The sequence below is a fragment of the Stegodyphus dumicola genome, chromosome 9 (assembly GCF_044657685.1).
Source record: "Stegodyphus dumicola isolate Sdum_Otavi_A_Nest chromosome 9, ASM4465768v1".
Lineage (NCBI taxonomy): Eukaryota > Metazoa > Arthropoda > Arachnida > Araneae > Eresidae > Stegodyphus > Stegodyphus dumicola.
The window spans coordinates 76,622,265-76,645,464 of NC_140776.1; the positions used below are offsets into that span (position 1 = coordinate 76,622,265).

General features: G+C 29.0%; 1 protein-coding gene across 6 annotated transcripts in view; it reads left to right on the forward strand.

Moving 5' to 3' along the window:
• The window catches only part of Ssdp (Sequence-specific single-stranded DNA-binding protein), a 377,018-nt gene that overhangs the window by 343,535 nt on the left and 10,283 nt on the right, over positions 1–23,200 (forward strand). For 4 of the 6 annotated variants that reach the window (XM_085823632.1, XM_085823635.1, XM_085823630.1 and 1 more), the window contains 8 exons: positions 9,193–9,266; positions 9,488–9,561; positions 10,820–10,865; positions 12,098–12,136; positions 14,558–14,621; positions 16,693–16,752; positions 18,690–18,760; positions 21,136–21,238. In XM_085823632.1, the coding sequence (XP_085679758.1) occupies positions 9,193–9,266; positions 9,488–9,561; positions 10,820–10,865; positions 12,098–12,136; positions 14,558–14,621; positions 16,693–16,752; positions 18,690–18,760; positions 21,136–21,238 (531 nt within the window). The remainder of the gene's footprint in view (positions 1–9,192; positions 9,267–9,487; positions 9,562–10,819; positions 10,866–12,097; positions 12,137–14,557; positions 14,622–16,692; positions 16,753–18,689; positions 18,761–21,135; positions 21,239–23,200) is intronic. The other 2 variants (XM_085823631.1, XM_085823633.1) reach the window with 2 other exon arrangements.

The following is a 23,200-nucleotide window of genomic DNA, read 5'->3' on the forward strand; positions in this document are numbered from 1 at the left end:
AATCTACAAGATTGAAACCAGAAGTTGGGTAATAATCCAGCGTTAACGCTGTCACGATAAAATTTATAAAATATTCATCTATAAGTTGTATGTATATATTTCCTACTTCTATCTCAATAATCAAAATAGTTGTAAGCGGAATGTGATGATATGAATATGTGACTTATATATGTGAAAAGGGAATCACCTTAAGTTTTATCATATCCTCACAACTGAATATGAATTGCCATTGACGATTGCGTTGCTTTTAACACTCTGTTAAAGTAAATATTATATATATTTCATAGTTCCTCTGTATCATGAGCTGTTATATCAAATGCTGCAATGCTATTGTCATATGGGGCATTTGAGATCATTTCTGCATTGTACCAGATTGCTCGAAGTGTCATAAAATTCTGCTTCAGGGAGGTGTTACATGCAGAAATCAAGCTGTAATATTCTCGAGCCATGACACAAAAAAATTTAATGCCTTTATTGCGTAGCAATAAAATGTCTATATCTCAACTTATATTGACTTTTTCTGCTTTTAGTGGATGTTCTTTGTTACATAAACCGCTCCGTTTGAATCAGGGAGGCTTGCCTCATAAGATATTATTGCGGAATTAATAAAAATTAAGTATCGCTAGTATTAGGGTCATTAAAATCCTCGCGACTACAAACTGCTGCTCCATTTTGAAATACAGCGTCATGGCAATAGACGATGCTTTTGTTTTACGACGAGCAATCTTAGAACTAATCCCTTCAGTTTTAGTTTTGAAATATTTCTGAATATGATGCAAGGATTATTTTCGTGAGCGTTTTTCATACCACCTTTATTTGAAACTTAACGACTCAGAATAATTTGGTTAGATTGCTGTAACAATCAGTGACAAGGATCTTTATACTTCCTAATTTGGAGCTCGTATGTTTATTATTTTTGTCTTTTTAATTTGTATAAAATACTGTTGTTTCGCCAGTTTGCATATTATTAATCCAGACGGCGAGCTTTTGTTAAGGTCATATCAGATATTCAAAACATTTCGGAAGAACAACTCTTTTGAATAATTTTTCTCCTTTGTCACTCGATATGAAACAGCCAATCACCGGGAATAGTTTTGAGGTTGCCACGTAAAGAGGAAACTAGTTCTGTATAACAAATGATGATTGATGACGGATGATTCGATCTTGGTAGCTGATTGGTTGTTGAAGATAAACAACTTACAATTTTTTACGAAAGAAAGGAAAAAAATCCTACGTATTTCTTTCAGTGGTAAAGCAGGTAGAAAAATTGTTTGAAACAGTTGTTCGTCTGAAATAAATGGATGTGTGATAGCAGCCTTAGTTTCACTTTTATTTAATTCAAGTGGAATTATACTTTTTCATATTTCCTTTCTTGACTTATAATTAACGAGATTTGGCATATTATTTATTTTACCTTCAGATTGTAAGGTAAATACCCAATTATGTTTATGTAATTCTTATTCATCCTTGTATTTTTATGTCAGCTTTCAGCCGAATGCAAATTAATTAGGGTTTAAAAGCGTGAATAGGTATTATAATGTCGCTCGCGCTGGCAACAAATGTTCTTTGTCTATTAGAGACTGTTGCAATCATTGCAGCGGGTGTGCTGAAACTGGGTTAGTGGTAAATTTGTTACTGTCTGTTAGCTTGAATTTTATGATTTGTTTTTATTCGTTTCTTGCGAGTAACGGTGAATAATTAAGAACAAATTTTGATTTTGTCATATCCACAGATCATAGAATAAATTTAGTTTTTAATTTTTTCTGGAATTTTTACTTGTTTATTGCGTAAACAACTAGATACGACAGCGATCTAGTTGTTTACGCTTATTCGTCTGATCATAATGTATGCTTTAGTTGTTTGCTAACTTGCTCAGGGTTAGCTTAAAGCTAACCTTTTAGTGTTATATTTTCTCCTATTGGATTTCAGATTAAAGTGTAATTCCTACTCCTCTCCCCATTTTCTCTTGTCTTGTTTTCTCTTCGCTTTTTTTAATTAACTTGACCGCAATTTTTGATTCTTTTAAAACAAGTTTTGGCATCAAGTGGGTTTTTTTTTTTTAAATTTTGATTTCGTTAAAATTTGTTAATTTTACTTAAATATAAATATGTTTCTGCTGACAATATGAAGCTGTAGGGTACTTATTTAATTAACCAGTTATTTAATATTCATAACCTATACTGTCACTTCTTCCTTTCCATTTTCCTGCCAAAATGCAAATATTAGCTCGCGCGTATTCAAATGACTTAGAGAAAGTGATACTATTTAAAAGGGAGTTTTATATTGTTTAATCAGAACGTACTTGTTTAATCAGAACGTGTTCCGCCTTGACAAGAGTCTTGATTTAATGGATGCTATCTCAGGGAGTGAGATTCTACAAATTTTAGAATACTTGTTAGATATTTTATTTTCTAATTTGTATTCAGACTTTTCTTTCCGGCCTTATTTCAAAAAAATTGCATTTTGTAATTCTTATGAAGCAAAATTAAAAATCTTCTAGTCTTTCTCAAAAGGCGAAAATATTGCATTTTCTTTAAAAATTTGAATAGGTTAGTTCATTAGAAAAATCAGTATAGTAGATACGATGGTTATTATAGTAGATAGCTGATATTAAAAAACTCACAAGAAGGTCGTAACTTTATGTCCTTGTTTTAATTAATTTATAAATTAAAATTTATTTTCTCCTTCTTTCTGCATGCGTTCGTGGTGTTATTTCGTGGAAGTACGCTTTACGCGTATTCGGGAGGTCCGGAGTTCGAATCTTGGCTTCGGCACTGCGGATTTCTTCAGTTTCCTGATATCGAAAAATTCGAATGGCTGTACAAATTTTAATCAAGTTTCAGTTAACACATAATTAAGTAAAATTTGTCATGAAATATTCAGTGTGTAACTTGATTAGTATGTTCTCCACACCACTTTTTCCCCTCTCTTTTAAAATAATTAAGTATATATTTAGATTAGCAACATTGTAAAAGTACAAGCGAAATTAACATTTATTTGGTATTCCCGAATTTTCTTATAATCCGTGCATTTAGTTAACAGTGTAACTGTACTTTGTTCGTAACGGTGTAATTATACTACAAGTATAATCTTTTTTAGGTCTTCGTTATCAACATTTATAAAATTTAGCCCTGTTTTAGTACTCGTTACTTTAGTAAAACATCCGCATAATAGATTTAAATGGCATTAAACTATTCGGGCCTAATTTTTTATTTTCTACGACAATTACGTCACGGTATTTACCACCAAATTCATCCCAATGTTTTATATGGGTTTCATCTTAACATTTATTCTGAAATAGAACAAAAAAAAAAAAAAAAAAACCAAAAAAAAAAAAAAAAGAAAGAAAGAAATTTTGAGATAGACGTTTTTCGATTTTGAGGGGAGGGGAAGATTTTTGGAGACTATCAAAAAGGTAGTTGTGCGGGAAACAAACAGTTCTCGACTCTTCCGTTCATGGTCAAAGCTTTATGGTTACCATTAATTAGGCTATAAAAATGTAAATTGCCTCTGTTCTGGAGAAGGATTATGGGGACTGGATAAATATTAAAAGCGCTGTTTTCGCTTGAGCGGAACGGTTTCGTGATGGGTATCTACAATCTGATGAAGTTTCAACAGTCTGAACAATGTGCTTTCTAGAAAATAAGATAATCAATGTTTTGTATGAAAAGGAAGAACTTTGAATAAATACCATACAAAAATATGGTAATGGAGAATCCTTTCGTGGTAAAACATAGAGGTAAACTATACATATTACTCTTGATTAAACAGAGAATTACCTTAGTCATTAGTTGGTTTAATGCGGAATTAACCTAATTGTTAACTGTCTTTGAACAAAATTTTATAGCTAAAGCGGTCTTCTGAATAATATCTGATTTAATTATTTAACAAATATGCATTTTGTTGTTGTTGAATTATGTTTTTCTGTGGTATGTTGTGTCATCTTCGATTGCTGATTAATGAATTAAAATTAGAATTATTGATACTTCTTGATTTGTACATCGCTATTTTTCAGGAAGCCTCGTGTAATTTTTAGTCGAAAGGGGCTTTGTCCCTGAAGGACTATTGTTTGCGTTTTGTGATTTTGAGTTATTTGGAATTTGTTTTATTATAGATTTCATATTTTGTAAAACTTTAACGAATTTTTGATTAACAAACTCAACGATTTAAAAGCCAGCAATGGCAACACTCTACGGGGGGGGGGAACCTTTTTATCTCCAGCCCGCGGAACTGTGTGTCGGAAATTCTAAAGATAGGCTCATTTTAAAATTCTTTTGCGACATTGCTGTTGACCTGAAATTTATGGTTTAAGTGCAAAGAACATGATATTTAATAAATAAAGGTAACACATAACACGTTAAAAAAAAAAACGCCCATTTGGACTTAATTTAAAATCTGAAACCTTTTAGTTTTTTTTTTTTTTTTTTTAACTCCAGATGAATTTTTAGGTACTTAGATAAAAAGAAAAAAGGAAAGAAAATGCCAAGTCTTGTGAGTCAGTTACTTGCATTTAATTTAAATATGCAGCATTAGACAGTAATTTTATTAGCAGTGGTTGACATGCTGTTTGGCCTAGATTTGAATCTACAATAATGCAGGAAAGCTTGCGCTTATTGTGTCTTCATGTAACGGGGATACTAAATTAGCTATAAGACTTCTCGAGAAGTGATCAGCGGAGAAACATAGATACAAAACCATCAGATTCGCTCATTTGGAATCTTCTCAATCTAATTTGAATGCAGCTGAAAAAGGCTAATTTGTCACTACTGATGCTGAAGATCGTTGTCCAACGATTGGCGTGTTAAGTTTCCCTGTGCCGCAAAGACACTATGCACTTGAAAAAAACATGCATGACTTCTCTGGGACTCAACTGTGGTAACTGGCTCATGCCAGTAAATCAGCTGACTGATTAAAATAAACTATAAAATCACGCAAAATAAATTTTCAGAATTTGTATAATAAAACCATTTTTTCTTTTTATTAAATTGTTTGAAGCGGAACTCTCTTTCATAGTGCACTTTAAGTAAGATTACTTTGTAATCCCCGTAGCGTGGAAAAGCATTTTGTAAATTAAGCATTTGCTATGCTTCTGCCGAGCACCGCATTGAACTGCTATGTTTTCTAAGAAAAAGAGAAAGAAAAATGGTTCGTAACATCATTGAAATGTAGCTCACTTATTATATAAAGTGGCTGCTTAAGTACATAAAACCACTTTAGCCGACGCCCACAGTGTAAGGAAGGGCAAATTACAGCATCGCTTTTAGTTGTTTATTCGCCAGCTATTTGGAAGCTTAATTTCCTGTTTAAATTCCGGACCGCGCTTCGGATTATGTACCTTCTATGCAAGCTGTTCTGAGGGAATAACAAACTGTATTTTTTCTGATTTTTTATGACTTGCGCGTTTTAAATTTATGGAGTTATTAAAGTTATCCGGTTTGTAGTTAATATGGTAGTTTTACCTTGTACAATGAATTTGCTCTTACCGCCCCTCATTCGCCGCTAGTAAGGCGTCACACGGTACTGTTAATTAAAAAAGTGCTAACCTGTTCACGTGCCTTTTTTAAGCTATTCTTTTTTCTATTTTTTCATAGTTAAATTTTATTATTCTAAGGAAGTTTTTTTTTTTTTTATTTTTTTTTTTTATTTTTTTTTTTTTTTTTTTTTTATTTCTGTGGCTCTTTTTTCGGTTAATCCATTTCATGCAACGGAAAATTCAAGGTGGGTGTTTTCCCAGATTTTGGAATTCTTTAAAAATATATTTGAAATTGCATTTGCTGCTGCATTTTATAACTAAGGAGCAGCAAGCAGTCTTTTGAATAGTCTGCAGTTGTGAAGTTTGAAACGTCTCTCGTGAAATAAAATTTTAAAAAGACATGTTATAAAGCCTTATATTATGTACCTCGACAGCAATTTTTTTTTTTTTTTTTTTTTTTTTTTTTTTTTAACTGAAGTGCATAATCTTAATTTAGAGATCGTTTGCGCGTCGCTAAGACACACATTTCTACGTAGAGTAAAACGAAATGATGGAGAAAGTTTAGAAATAAATTCGTGTTTTATGATAAAGATAAATGATTACGTGCTGTGATAAATGATCATGCTGACTGAAGAAACTGAACTGTGAACTAAATCTTTGTTCTGGAGATGGTTTCAAGTGTCCATGTTCATTGACACGTTATGTCAGTTAAATTCACATTCTGCTAAGAGACTTATATGAAAATCTGACAAAAGCTGAAATATAAGAGATTTCAGTAAATGATTGAAGCGTTTACAACAGCACATCACAAGTGAATTTTTGTCATTCTGTTAGTTTTTCAGTGGCCAAAATGGAAACTTGCGGTTATTTGTGAGGCATTATACTTTTTTCCGTACGTTTTTATAAGTGTTGATTTTCTGTTGATAGTCACACATTTCAAATTTTCGTTATTCATATTTCTTACTTTATTCGTGTTCAGTAATTTAAGTGCTATACTTGAAATTTGGGGGAGGAAGCAACTTTTTCTTACCGTTCCGTATGATTTCATTCATATAATTTAAATGAAAAATAGCATTGCCGAAATTAATCTTCACAAAAATGAGCGATTTCTTGCTTTTTATGAAAAGTAACCAGACCTAATAAATCAAAATACAGTGAACCGTTGTGCAGCAGTTAATGGGTTGGAAATGAACTGGAAGGGGAAGAGCTTTTAGTAACAAGTATAATGGAATATCTCTTGTCGATCACTTTCTGAAAACGTCAATAAATATAGGTATTAAACATTAGTCTGTAGGGTGAGAGCACTTCCACAGGGTTATCTGGAATGCCTGGTGGTGGTCTTGGGGAAGTTTCATTCTACGTTGAAATATTGGTACAAAAATGTATTGTTATACATACTTTTGCTTAGCTGTGTTGTATATTTATTTCTATCTTTACCTGAGGAAAATAATTACCACGGGTCATTGAAAATGCTTCTCACTTCTTTAATTAAAATTAATCGAGGTTCAGTTGTAAAGAGTTCTCATGTTGTGGTTTTGGTTAAATTCCGTTGAATAACTCTAGTTTAAATTAAAGTTACACTTTATCTCCTTTAAATCAAATTTATTTGAATGTTTCACTTACTCTAAAGCTGGTGTACAAAATATCTTATTTTATTTTCGAAATGATAATTGGCTTCATTTTAGGGAGCACTAAAAAAATCAACGGAAAAGAAAAAATTATCAGTGAAGCATAATTTTTTTTATTTAAAAGCGATTAAAGTATCCTTCGACGTGTTCAACTAGAAATTGTTCATGATACTTTTCTGCAAATTTAGAGTTAGGCTTTAATTCCCCATTATCTGTATCATACATTTACGCTTTCGCGAACTATGATAACATTTTATGTAATTAAAGATGCAGATATGTTGGAAATATGAATGGCGCAACTATAGATTTTCTATTGTAATTAGTTCCGTGACATTATTCCTTCGGGAGCTTATTTGAAAATTAACGTAGGTTTTGAGAAATGACAGAGCTTTACATATCGGAAATGAAAGCGGGATGTTGAAAGTAGTAATGACAGCCGGAGAATGATCTATCATTGTATCGAAATATTTGCTGACAAGACCATTCATTTTCCATTTTAATATTTGGGAAATAGTATAGCAACACAAAGGCGGCGTAAAATTCCATTATTAGAACTTCTATAAGAGAAAATCATCAAAGGAAATTTCTTTTTAAATAGGATATTATAAATTCTTTTGTGTCGTATTTAAAAAATGTTTTTAGTTGTGAGAAAACATTCTTATCCGTATTCGAAACTACTGACAAAAATGATTTAGCCGTGCATGTGAATCATGCTTTGCCTTTTGCTTACGGCTGCGTATTTTTTTGCGATTGCCATCCTTATTGCTATCATTTTTTACAGTTCATTAGCATGTCAGTTAATCTTAGACGCGTAACCACATTTATCATGTGAAATATGAATTATTACAAGCTTATTCATGTAACAAAAGTAGGAGTACAAATTATTGAGCGTGGAAAAAATGTAAACGGTCTCAGAATACACTGCTAAGACGTCATATAAACAGTTATTTCTGCATGTATTATCGTTTAATTAGTTTATTTTACGTATCATTTCAAGTGTAATATTACTGAAGCATGTTAAGTTTATTTATTCTTAAATATATTTCCAGAAGACACTATTGGATACTCTTTTTTCCCCAAACTTTTATTTGATTGGAAGTATAGCGTATATAAAGCATTGTTTGGCTTTATATTTAAGAGCGTATTCTCCGTCTACAATATATTTCTAGAATAGTTTTTATTATTACTTCATTCTTTCTTCTCTAGGAATTTTTTAATATATCTGCCTTTTACTCGAAAATCAACATACCCCTTTATATAATTAAAAAGAATTTTTTTTAAATTTAACTCTGCTGAAAAATAACAAGCTGGAAACATACGAATTTTAAAAAGTGTGTTAGTTTTAGCTAATCTGATTCATCAATTTTCGCGGATGAATGTAAGAGTTGTTATTTATAAAAATCTGAAATTTTGCTTATAGTATATTAATTTTCAATTTACTTAAGAACTTATTAAATATAGTAATAAAAATGAGCTTATTTCAGGGGAGAACAATTAATGTATTATCACTTTTTTGTTTGTTTATTTGTTTTGTGTGTGTGCGTAAATATTCAGAAGGGAAATATATTTTTAATTTCCCAGTAGCACTATGGGCATTTCGCTGTTTTGCACACTGGCGGTAATGAAATGCAAATTATTGCTTTCGTATCTTAACCGCCGGGTTAAGTCCTGATATTTCTGATTCCTTTGTTAATATTTTAATTTTTCGATGTTCTGTGGTAATTACAGCAATCTTATCTTTCCCTTCGCCCACTCACCACGGGAATTCGATTTTTGTTTGATGTTGTTTTCACTGTTGATTTTCTACGTGCCCAGTGAAACCTGATATACAGGTGTATAATGACAATAATATTTGCATAGATGGTTTTAAACTTATATATTTCTCATTGTTTAAAAATCTGAGAACTTTTGAAATGATTTTATTGTATTGCAATAATATAAAATACTACATTAGCATAATTTACAATAACAGTGTAAAAATAAGTAATGCATTTATAGGCGAAATTTCTTTTTCTGCCTTCAATGATTTAATTGTTTGTAAATAGATAGTCTGGAAAATAAATCTAACATACTTACTTTTTTCTTTCTTAGGTCCTCCTGGTATGAGCCCAATGAATCCCCGTATGAGTGCCCCTCGTGGTCAACCTCTTCCTATGAATCCAGGAGTAAGTTAATTTACATTAATTTGTTATATTTGCTGTGATTGTATGCCTTTGAAGTGTTTCTGAGTTTTGGTAAACTATTCTTTTAAATTTTTTAAATTGTCAGATTTTGTAAAATAATTTTTGTATTTGATATTGTACTAATTATTAATTTTTAACAAAATACATAATGTCTGAAACCTGTCAATAATCTCAAATGGCATTATTCATCTTTCATTTTTTAGAATTATGGAGGAATGAGGCCACCTCCTAATAGTACTATGGGCCCCGGGGGCCCTTCCATGCCACCCATGTCCATGTAAGTGATTAAAAAAATTATGTCATAATGTCTCTGATATGGAAATGAAATAGCGATCACTGTTTCCTATATAATAATAACCCCTTTCTGTGTTAAAATAAATATCTTTCCTAAATGACTTACAGTGCTTATTTATTTTGTTATTTAAAATAAAATAAATATATGAAAGTTTGATGTTTGAATCTACTCTAATCAGAATAATCAAAAATCTATCTTTCAAGTAATAGTAATTTTGTTATTGTTTTTTTTTTTTTTTTTTGCCATACCATTAAAACTTGCACCTTCAAATTGCATTATTATTGTTTTGTTAACCGATTTCATCCACCTGAAGAGCATTGTGAATGAACATTATTTCGACTTATAAAGAATTAACTGAGGAATAAGTTTTTTCATATATATTGTATTACCTCTTAACAATGAATCTTTATTATTAAAACATTTCATAGGCTTTAATATTTTATAAAATTCCTTTATTTTACTGAGGTAAATCTCTCATAAAAGATTTACTTCATTGGAATAAAGCAATAAATTATGCAGTACTTCTGATTAAATAAATGTTTGTATTTTTTTTCCAATATGCAAAAGGATTTTACAGAAATCTTTTTCCATCATATGATGCTTCAGTTGTCTGTGATTGTGCTTCTGAATTTTATTCTTTTTAACTAATCTAGCCATCTAATGCTAACTGCCTATTATTAATAAATATTTATTATTTGAAGTGCAATTAATTCTATACCAAATTATTTAGATGCCTTTGTGATTGCTGTAGTAAATTTTTAGGTTGAAGAGTCATATAATTTTCTTTCAATCTTTTCCACATGCTTGTTTTTCATGCTGTACAAGATTTGATTAATGTATGTGAAGTATGAAAACTAATGAAATAATAAAAATTAAAATCATGAGTCAGAGAAAAAGTGGAATATTGTAATTATTTATTACAGGTTAGTTATGCGAGTAAGTGATAAAAAAATATAATAAAAGCAATAGTAAGATTTTGTTTTTTATAAATTTTAGGTAATAAAAATTATTTTGAGAGTGACAATAAAATAGGGACATTTGATTTTTTTTGGTTTTTCAATCAATAATTTTTATGTAATTTCAGATCAATAATTAAATAATTATGAATCAAAAGCTTTATAGAGTTAAATATGTTTTTCAAAATTTTAAATAGCATTATCTGTATTTTTATTTTATTTATATGTCAGTATTTCCTTTAGTATTTTACAAAGTTTTTCTTAATACTTTTGTATTTTTCAAGGCCTGGAGGCCCTGGTGGACGACCTTGGCAGCCTAACACATCAACAGTAAGTTTTCACTCAGAAAATTATTCATTCTTATAAAGTACACTGCAGACTTATGTGAATGCTCTGAAAAATGATAAACCTGTTCTTTGGCTCTATTTTTAATCTCTTTTTATTCTGAAATATTCAATAAATGATAGGTAAATATTTGAAATTAATTTAAAATTAGTGAGTACTTTTTCTGATGCTGTATATTCTGGGAATAAATAATATTGACGTTTTGGAATAAGGCTTAAGAATAATAAATATAAAAGCAAAGAACTTAGGAAGGGGAATTAATTCTTCTCTTTGTCAAATCAAATAATGTTCCTAAAGAAGGGGGCAAAATATGATTATATGAGTAAATACTGTTCATTCTACAAGTTCATAGATTTTTCTTCAAATAGTAGTGCAAATATAAGGAAGATTTGAAATTTTATTCCAATCTGAATAGCAGTTTTACATAATAAGCTGGCAAAATAAGCAGCTGTATCAAAAGAGAAAAAGATAAAGCAATATTCTCCTCATCGTGCAAAGAATATATCTGATAACCAAAATCACTTGCAGAGCAAAGTCTAAAGCAGTAATTGTAAAGCAAAAGGATCAGTAGCTAAACAATTACAGTATTCTGAGTTGAACTCATAGCTGTGAACTAACTACAAGCTCTGCTGCAGCTTCACATGTATTTGCTCAAGAAGAAGGATCCGTGCTTTTTTATTCTTCAAGAAAAATCCTCTTTATGTCTACAAAAATATGTTTTTGAAAACTTCCAGAATGTCATCAAGTTAGTGAGGTATTGTCAGATATTACCAGTTTGGTAATACAAATTTTTGTTTTGCCAAAAGCCAGAGTTTTTTTTTTTTTTTTTTTTTTTTTTTTGTAGTTTTGCTTGAGCTATCTATAATTCCAACATTAGTCCATTCAAAATTAAAAGTTCTACAAAGTGAAATATGACCTGTACATATTTATACATATGAGGAGCCACAGTTAAAAAACTGAATAAAATATGTGATACAACACACAGTTATAAAAAAATCATTAAATAAATTAATAAAAACAAGATAAAAATACAGAAAACTTAACTGCAAACAAATAAAGGCTAATATTTTTTAAATTTCTAGCAGTGTAATAAGTTTAATTTTCTGAATGTGGAATTTCACTTTGAATAAAATCTGGATTATAAATTAAAATTTCATAAAATTTTTTGTGATTTGTATAAGCTGGAGAGAGTAAATTTAAATATTCTTTCTTTATAGATGAATTATTCCTCTGCATCACCTGGGAGCCACTATGGGGTATGTTTCTAAATGTTTTGATTTAGTGTGAATTTTCTAGTTAATAGCATTATTAAAATATGACTGAAATTTATTTGCATGTATTTCTGTTTGAGACTGTAAAAGCAGAATATCCACGTCCCAAATCGGGGGAGGAAATAAGAGTATTGAAAGTGTGTGCTTTCTTTTGTTAGAACATATCTGCGATAAATTTATCCACAAACTTTCCCAAAATTATATCATGGTCTTTAATGTTTTACAAACCCCAAATACTATATCAGGTTAAAATGCAGAAATTTAACACCAGCCTTAGATTTAATAAGTACACTCTGCACCCAAAAAAAAAAAAAAAAAAAAAAGGTGGAGGACAGTTTTGTATTAGATTTATATATAGCGTACCTCTACTTGGGTATTTTGATGCAAAATTGAACTTTTTCTGAAATGACATACCTATTTTTTTTTTCCATATTTTGATTCTATGACTCAAATTATATCTCAAATTAAATTTTGTAAAATGTGATGATAAACTTACTGAGAAATTTAAGAATTTATATCCTGGCACACTCTTTTCAGTTTGTGCCAGGTTAGCAAAATTCTTAGTATGTAATAGCCTACTTTTTTCCTTTTTTTTTTTTTTTTTTTTCATTGTGCATGAATGGAGAAAAAGGTGCATCGTTCATTCTTTCAAATAATTTTAACAAAGTTTGTAAACCACATTTTCATTATTACCACTTATAACAACTATGCCAAATTTCAAAATACTGCAAAATATAAATTTTTACATATCTTTAGAAATTTTGAATAAAAAACTCTTAATTTTTTGCATGTGTGCCTAGATCAAGGTGATGGTAAAAAATTTATTGGTTATAATTCATAAAGTTTTTGAAAATTTGTAAAAATTAATAAAAAAAATTCTAAATAAATCAGAAAATATCTGTGAATTTTATTTAGATTGAACCTAAATTTGAAATTGTGAATGAAGGAATCTGGTAAGTTTAATAAAAAAAAGAGATGTTAATAAATATATACCAAATTCAGTTAACGTGGAGGAGCTAAAATTTTGAGATCTAATTTTTTTTTAAAGCTACTTGTGTGATTTTTATGAAACTAGGTGGTTTTTGCATAATTTGAGTCATAGAATTGAAATATGAAAAAAAAAAAAAAAAAAAAATGGTATGTCATTTCAGATTTTTGTGTCAAAATGACTGTATCGAAACAATGCTATATTTAAATCTGTTATATATCCAGCACCATTCTTAAGTCGTTGGCTGCCCGTGTACTTTCCTAAGATTGCCTGCCCAAATTTAAAAAAAAAAAAAAAATTGCTCAATGGCATACAATTTTTATTTCATACTCACTAAGTGCTTACATATGACAAATTGTATAAAAAGTACATACATATGACAAGTACTCACAATGAATTTAAAATATTTAGGCATGGTCCCGTAAGGGTCTGGCCACCTGCGTACTTTTACATGCTAGGAAAGGCCCTGTATATATCCTAATTTGTACTTTCAAGGCATGAAAGATCCAAATTAAATTTTGTCAATTGGCCCAGGAGATAGAGAACTGTCCCCCCCTTTTTGTGTGTGTGTGTGCAAGATACATAGTAAATGTTCATGTATTTAAGCATTTACTATGTACATCTTAATTATTATATTAAGTGGTGTTAATATAATAAATATGATATAAGAGTATTCATATTTCAATGTGAAATGCATAGATCATCTGTTTGAGTAGGTTTTCTTACACTTTTGTGTTACATATGTTATTAAAAGTTTGAAATATCCAAATTAATGATTGAATTTTGTGTATAAATAATATTACATCAATGTTTTTCATGTGTATATAACTTTCTCCTATTATCTGTGTAAAGAAATTTTCTAAGTATAAAAGATTACTTTACTTTAACCCTAGTAATAGCAATAATTTTCACTTATCTATATTCTGTATAGTATATATCTGTTGAAAGAATTTCCAGAGTTTTGGGACATTAAGCAAGGAATAAGTTTGCAGATTTGTTAAATCTTCTTTCACTGATAATAACTAGACATCTTATGTTTCTTTAATTTGAATAGTTAAAATCATGTAGACTTAATGTTCCCAGTCTACATATTTCTAAATTAGTTAATGTCAGTTGGTCCGATGCTAAAAAGTAGTATTCTGAGATATAATGTGTACTTCTTAGAAATGTAATAGCAGAATTTCGTGTTCGTAAAATATACTTTTGGATCATACTTTTATTTCATTTTCATTAAATCTTATGTATATGTATAATTTTATAGGATGTAAAATTTCTATTCTCATAATTAAATTTAGACTAAATATGATGTAATGTTTTTATCAGTATATTCTCATATCTTATATATATTTGCTTAGTGTATTTTTGTTTACAATTATGTTTTATGGAAATAAATATGTGTGCAATATTAATATTCTCAGGGCCCACCAGTTTCCAGCACAGGCCCTCCTGGTCCTGGGACCCCCATAATGCCTAGCCCGCAAGGTAAGTTGAAGTTCTAAAGATTTTCTAGCAATTTATTTTTTACCCTTGACCATTTGACCCTGCATGAGGCATATTTCATCCACTAAGTTTCTTTCATTTTCAGAATGTGAAGCTGCGCAAAAGCTCCCTTTATGTAATGCCTCTGTGTTTGATACATGTTTTTAACCTCATATTTGTTTCAGAATGTGTTTTGAAGGAATAACTTGCTTCAGAATATTTTCATATTTGTTTGTGAATATGTCTAGTTTATTATTATTTGTTATATATCAAGGAAGTTGTTATTCTAAAAAGTTAGATGTAAAAATTTAAAACCTTGTAGGAGATTAAAAAATAGAAACTTGCTATATGATTTAAAGAGAGATGTGAAATAAGCAACACATAAATAGCCTTGAAGTTAATTTTTTTTTTATATTAAAAATAAATGTTTAAGTATTGTAATTGTTTAAATGTTGGAGAGCAACTAAAGTTTGTTGGATTTTCTTGAGAGATGTTGGAAATTTTTGGTTTTTGACTTTCCCAAAATAATATCATGGTATAAAAGATTCTAATTGCTTTGTTATTCAGCTGTTGTTCTGACTTTAAAGTATACTGACCAGTTTTTCCTTTTATATCAGCTTTAAGGTTTTAATAGTTGATTAGAATGCAAAAATACTTACATGGTTTAAGCATAGTTTTTGACAGACAGGAAAATTAATTTATCAGTTAAGATTTCTTTTGTCTGTGTGTATCTAATCAGCTAATGGGGTTAATGGATAATTGAGACTAACATGCTTATTATTCTGAAGGATTTACTTTTCCTGCGAATCTTCAGTTGAATGTCAGCTGTTGCTTTTAGACTGGATGTTTTATGTCAAATCAACTACATTTTTTTTTTTTTTTTTTTGGAATGATTTTTATTTAGTGGTATTTATTTAGTTAGCAGTGTTATAATAATCCCTAATTTCACACTTATTGCATTTTAATATAAAATGTACTTTATTCACACTTAGAGTTAATAATTTTTTGCAGTGTCTAAAGAATATAAGATTTTTTTTTTTTTTTTTTTTTTTTTTTTTTTTTTGCATAAGATTAGATTGCTTTGTAATGTTACGTTATTATTTTTATAAACTTATGTTATTGTTACTTTTTTTTTGGAATGCTGTGTTTTTATCACTCTTTGCACACCCTTTGCTTTCCCCCATGTGTATGCCTTTTGTATGTGACTTCTCATTTTTCTATTTTTTCTGTTTTAATATCTGTTTTCACAGAAGAATTTTATGCAGGTTTATAATGTGCAGGGAACTGTATGAAAGCAAATTGTTTAAAAAAATAATATTTGCATTCTATTGCGCATAGTATTTTCCTAGTTAATAATGTTCACTGTTTTAATAATATTGCCTGTGTTGTTGATTATTTATAGTAAAAGATTTTACTTTTAAGTGGATGTATACTTTTATTAAAATTACAGTTTCATTAATTATTTCTTTATTTCCATAAACAATTAATTCACCATTTTTCTAAAAGTTATTTAAAAAGACTTTCAACTCTTAAATATTATTTTCATAATCTAATACAAATACAACACATATTTCCTGCAGAAATATCAACATTTATGCGATTTTTATGTGAAAAGTTAAGGATTATTAGTGCCCATTTATATACATGTTACTTTATTCATAGAAATCATTTTTGGTGAAATGTGATGTTGTTAACTAATTGGATATTGCTGTAATGATTAGATCTGCCTATAGTTTAACTATCACATTTTGCCTTGCAAAATATAAATTTTAAATTATTTGCATTGAAATCTTGTATTAAAACATAAGAATTATTTAAATCAAATATAAAATGTTTCAATCATTTCAAATTCAATTCATTTGTTTTTTAACCCAGGGAGATTTTCCAAAATCTGTTAAATTAAGCATCATGGCAGTTCCTACCACAAATTCATTTCATATATTTTATCACAAATAAACCTGCATAATCTTCTGTAGAAGTGGCTCTTTACTGCACAGCTGCATCCTGTTGTTTATGAGAGCTACTTTCCTGGCTTTTTCCTGCACTGATTTCAGGCTTCATGTATTGTTTTTAGGTTCATCAGGTCCTTACTCCCCAGCCAGCCACAGAATGAACACTTCCACGCCACGAAGAGGTGAACATCTGATGCAGCTTTAAATTAACACCATGTGACATCCATCTTTTCCCCTTTCCTCTTCTTTTCCTTCTTTGTAACTACTCTGTTGTTATCCCATCTTCCCTTCAATGTCATACCTTTATTTCTTAATTGTAAACCTTTCACCTTTCCATCATGCTGAAGTTGCCATTTAAAAGTGCACCAAGGTGGACTTTCATTGATGAAGATTTAAATTTCGTTTTGGGTTCAATAAACATCTAGACATGAACATAAAATTTATTTAAGTAATGTTACATTTATTAGCAACATAAACTTCAGGCTGCATTGCTGAAACAAAATCATTTCTGGTCTGTTATGCATATCTGGTATTCTTGTATATCCTCTATTTCTTTTTCTATTAAGTGAAACACATCTGAGAAAGCTTAAAAATTAAGCATGCATACTTAGTTTCATTGCTTCTGTTATTTTCATCATTTTACAGATTATTGATTTTGAGAGAGCATATGTGATACTTCCAAATTGGACAAAGTTATCTGTGGAAATGATAGGCAGTTGAATTTTATTTATCAGAATGGGAATAAATGCTATTTATTTTTCATCTATACTAGTTTGTGGATGAATTTTTTGCTATATAGGATAAAAGAATGTATCAGGTTTGTGGTTTACTAAAGCACGTGATATTTTGGAACATTTTAGCAGTGTAAAGGCTTGAGGAAATCATTTTCGAATTTTTATATATATTGTTGCTAGTTTTAATCCTTTCTGTGAACTACAGAAATGCTGAATCCAGATTTTGCATTGTATCTGCTTGGTAGCATTTACTAACCAGAAATTTCATAACAGCCCAGAAAATAATTTTTAAAAAAGAAAAAAATATAATAATCATTTGTTAGAGATTTTGGTAAAATTAACAGTAAAAGCATAATTGAAACATTTTGGATTTATCTTTATTTTTAACTTTTATTTATTTTTTAATTTAAATTTTTTGTCTAATTTATAGACATAAAAAGACTTAATTTTTTTCTTAGTTAAAGTATTTTAAAATCTTATCATAAATCAATATTAATATCCATTGTTTTTCATTTGCAATACATGAGAAAATATTGTGATGTAGAAAGCTCTTTTCCTCCCTTATAGTTTTTTATGATAATCTTATAATAAATCTCTAAAATATTTAAACTGTTCATGTTGTACTGGGTTGAGATGTTGGATTAACAATCATATTTCAAACAATATGCACTTAAATAGCATAAACAGGTCTTTGCAATTGCCATCTGACCCCTTAATGGTATAAACAGATCTTTGTAATAATTGTTTGATCTCTTTTTTAATAATTGAGGAACCAAGTTTGTATAATGGCAATTATGCATGATGCATATTTTCAAGTAATTTTCTACTCGTGGGCTTCTTGTCATATTTTCAGCTCTGACTTTTTAACTTTCATGTGTACGTACGTATCTGTTTGACTAATCACGGAAGTTATTGCCTTTCAGAATTTGAAAATGTTCTGCCGGAAGGCATTCTAATCTGTTTTTATTTGTGTGGATTTAATAAACAGGTTATGGAGGTGAAGGTTAGAAAGGTGATAACTATCTAACATATTGCATGTTGGTTTATAACATTTTTAACCATTACATTTTAGTGTGTATTTTATTCATTTTGTGTCTTTTTTTTAACCATCTTGTAGGTTTTATACTTTTAACAAATTTTCTGTACTACTTGTGCATGAACAATAAATTTCTTTTATTTCACTCTTTTTTATTCTAAGTGTTATTAAAATGAATTTTTAATGTTCTGTTATTTTGTAACTTAATTTTGCTATTCATGTGAAATGCACCTTTATCATGCTATTTAAAAATAATTATTTTCATGTTTAATTGTGTGCATATTTTTCTTGGAATTCAGATATTAACTTCACATTTGATGAAAATCAAACTTTGTATTTTTTGTTGCAGATTCAACGAGTTCAGGAGGTGAAAGTATGTATGCAATGATGAAACCTGTTCCGGGAGGAAGTATACCTGGGGTAAGGATTTTACATTCATTGTTCTTAATCCAGTAATAAACAGGTTACTGTCATGAATGTTTTGTATTCGGTGACTTTATTCATACTTTCAAATAATGCATAGAAAAGAATGAAATAGATCTATGAAACCTTTTTCATTTATTCAGTATGGCTTGTGCAAATGAAATTACACTGTTGATTATGAAATAATATAATTTTATTAGGTAAAAAAATATCATAAGAGGAGGTATTCTTTTATTAAGAGAAAAAGTGAATAAATTGCTGAGCATGTTTAAATGTAAAATAATAGAAATTTTAATTGAAAAGTTTTACTCTTTCAAGAAAACAAAAAAATAAGCTTGAAAATGAAAATGTGTGAATTTAATAAAAATAAATTTCTTGTTGATCTTTTTATTTACCCGCTTTTGGGATGGCATTTGCTTTCTCATATGATCAAACAACATTTCTGTCTTTCCAAAATAAATATAAAAATGTGTGGTTTTCATAAATCTGTCTATAAAATCACTATTTATGTTGCTTGGTTGGTTCACTGGTTGCTCAATTTGGATTTAGTTCCAGGTAAACAGGCTGGCTGCATTAGCGATTTCATTGTGGTTTTATATATATATATATATATAATATATCCGATACATTGTGGTTTTATATATATATATATATATATATATATATCCGATCAATGACAATAATTACATGTTTTAATTTTTCCTTTTACAATTGTAATATTATTCTTCGTGATGATTTAACTCCAGTCCCCGTTAAAACATTATTAACATTTTGCTTTCAAATTACTTCAAAACATCTTTCAAAATATAACTTACCAGTATGGATGCACACTTTTAAAATAATTCTACTTTAATTAAACTTAGGAGATAATATAATCAATTAATCAATACTGTTTAGGAAATAAATTATTTTATGTATATATATATAAAACAGAGAATTGAGACTATTAAAATTTCCAAGACACTTTGTCTAAATTTAAAAAAATTTTTGTAGCGAAAAAGTTTCAATTGTCTGTTTCGGTGAAACGCGTAATGGGGTTAGCATGACTCGACGTTCAAATAAATGAAATTTCCCTTGAAAAGCCAGTTTGGAAGTTGAGTTGGGCTAATTTACCATTTTCCGCTTACCTTTTTATCTCATTCTGTTTTTTTAATGTTTTACATGTTTAATGGTTTGATTTTCATATGTATTAATTTTTTAAAACGTGTTGAACTTTTTGGAGCAACAGCTCTTGATAACTTTCAGGCGAGCTTACTACATTTTTTTTTTTTTTTTTTTTTTTTTTTTTTTTTTTTTTTTTATATTTTACTTATTTTGCAGCATATTGCGCAAGATGTTTTCTAGACCAAAATTAGTTTTTCAAAATTGTAATTACTACCTTGCTTGATATATATATATTATATATATATATATATGGGATGTGAATTCGAGTCAAATTCTCTTAACAAAATCCCCCATGAAAGCATCAGTTTCTCTAGGCGGATAGCCCTTGTTTACTTTGTCATAAATCAAATAAACCAGATCTGTGCTTGAGTCTTATTTGCCTTCTATGTTTTTACTCAAAAGTCATAAATTTGAAATTTATTTCCCATGTTTAAATTATCCATCACAGAAGCAATATTTTCTGCAATACTGGCCAAAAAGTTAGAAGTTTTTAGCAAAACTTTTAAGTTATAAATATAATTTTCTGTAATTAATGCTATACTGTATGATAGAAAAACATTAGCAATTGTTCATCAGATTATACAATGCATTAAGTTAGCAAATGTTGTAAGCAATTTTCATGCTTACAGCATTTGTCGTCTTAAATTAATCAGAACCTTAAATTAATAATAAGTAAATGTTATTTCCTTAAAACAGAATCTTTATTCCAGAGACTAAACATTAAAAAAAAAAAAAAAAAAAAAGGTCAGTTTACTTTTGCACTGAAAGAATAATAAATTACCCATTGAAATATAACAGCTTATTGTTAATACCAATTCCTTATAAATATGACACTCTATTACTTATAAAAATGAAAAGGAATAATTTTTAATTTTTAGAGCGAAAAAAATTAGTTTAAAATAAATGAAATATTATTATATTTCAAAACAGGAAATATGTACAATAAATTTTACGAAGTATTAAAATTTTTTTAAATTACTTTTAATTAATTTCATTCACATAGACAATAAAATAATATAGAAATATAAAATTGCTTATTTTTAATAGCAATCTTTGTTTAATTAGATAATATCTCACAAAGTTTTTACCTTCCTTAGTCACTGTGTGTACAACTTATTTTCGAATTTTGTAATTTTTAATGATACTTTTATTTTGTAAATAATAACTTTACTATATGGATATGTGACTGAATTTTTATAATTTTTCAGTTCCCAATGGGACCTGGGCCTGAAGGACCAATGGGGTCCATGGGACCTGAAATGGGACCACCAGTCATGAATGGAATGTCATCTGCAGGTAAAATAAACAAGAGTATGGGTTCTATAGATATTCAGCATGTGTAGGCTAGGTGTTCAATTTTAATATCATTATACAATTTTAGTGAGTTTCAAAAAAATGCAAAATTTAAAAAAAAATTTAATATTTGCTTGCTTGAAAGTAATTATTTAACTAACATTGTAAAAGTCGCAAATTGTCCTGATAGTAATAAAAAATGCCAATTTATAATGTTATTTTTTTCAAATTTTTCAGTCTACATTTTAATAAATCTAATCATTAAATATTCACTCTTTCAAACACATAACTAAGCCCTATCTTTTCATTTCAATAGAAAAAATGATAGTCGTAATTGAAATAGAACTTATGTGATATCTTTCTGTTTATGACATAATGTGATTTCATTGTAATTTTGTTTCATTTACATCAAGTACATCATCTTCAGCAGCACATGCTTGAATAGTATTTTTTAAAATTAAACAAGAATGAAGCAATGAAACAAGTTATATCTATCAATTTCTTATTCTGTCAGTTTATGCATTTTCATTAAAAGGAAATGAATTTTTTGTAATAAAAGCATATCATATGAATATGTGAGAGAGATCAAACTTCTTCATTTTAATGTTTTTTCATATCATCTTTACATCTGCTATTCAGAAATGCAGATTCACTTCATTTTAGTTGAATGAGAAGAAATGATACAAGAATTAAAACTAAATTATAGCTTATGATTGATCTACTTTCTTAGTTTGAGCACTAGTCTAAAGTTTACTAGTAAAGGGGTGTAGTCCTAGTCTGAGATTCGTAAAGGGATGATTATTTGTACCAGTGTAAAGGGATGGATGTGTGAAGAAGTGATATTATTTTGGTGTTTGGCAAGAGATGAAACACTGATTAGAACATAAGAAGTGCTTTAAGTTTCTATACCCATCTTAGCTTTGGCTCTTGATAATTGTCTTTTTAGTTTTTCCTGAGTAACTGTCCTTTTATTGTTCTATTCATTTTTAATAAAATAAACTTGTGTCTTTCACTGTTCTTTTTGCTTTGGATTAAATAGCTTTATATATCAAAAGATGAAGATCTTCTGGCTTTGACTGATTATAATTTCTGTTTATAATTTAGTTTTGATTAGCTATCTGGAGATCCAAAAGTGGTTCCTCATTTCCATATTTTGAGCGTGTCTAAATGTTTAAATTAGTTACCATGCTCTTCTTGGTCCAGTGGCTGACTTGTTCTGCATTTTTGTGCTTTCTTTTTAATTCATCATTTTTTATCTTTTGAATTTTAGTGGCATATGCTTGCCTTTGTGTTTTGAAAGTTGCTTTTAATGTTATCTTTGATTTTGACCCAGAAATGTATTGTTTATTTTAAATTTCTCATTCTGTTTCTTGTAGAAATTTAATCTCTTATATTTTGCAACTAACAGTGAATTTTAGACTTAAAAATAAAGGGGGGGGGAAACAAATATAAAGTAGTCAAAAGTGCATTTTGCAAAAATTATAAATGAACTAACAAGTTCAAAATTAGTGCCTAGTGCTGCTAGGCAATCCAGTTTGTTAAAAACACTAATAATGCAGAAGACAAATAGAAACAATATCTTGTAAACTGGTAGCTTAATCCAAAGACAGAGCCAGTACAACCAGTACAGTCCCACTGGGCAGCAGAATTTAGAGGCGACAAAATTTGTAGGATTTAGAAAAGTAACGAATAGAAAAATTTAGGGATGATAAATTCAGGGATTTTTTAATTTAGATGAGATACTAGGTAACAGAATTTAGAGGCGACAAATTGTTTTGAATTTAGAGAGATGCAAGGCTGCAGAATATAAGATTCACAGAGATTGAACTGGTTGACAAAAATGCCTAGCATCGGCCCTGCCCAAAGGTGTGCAGATAGCACTATAATTTAGTACAAAATTCTCTGTGGGAGACAGAAGTAAATGTGAAGCATTTGGATTGAAAGCGAATAGAGAATACTTCTCAAAATTTAATGTAAAGA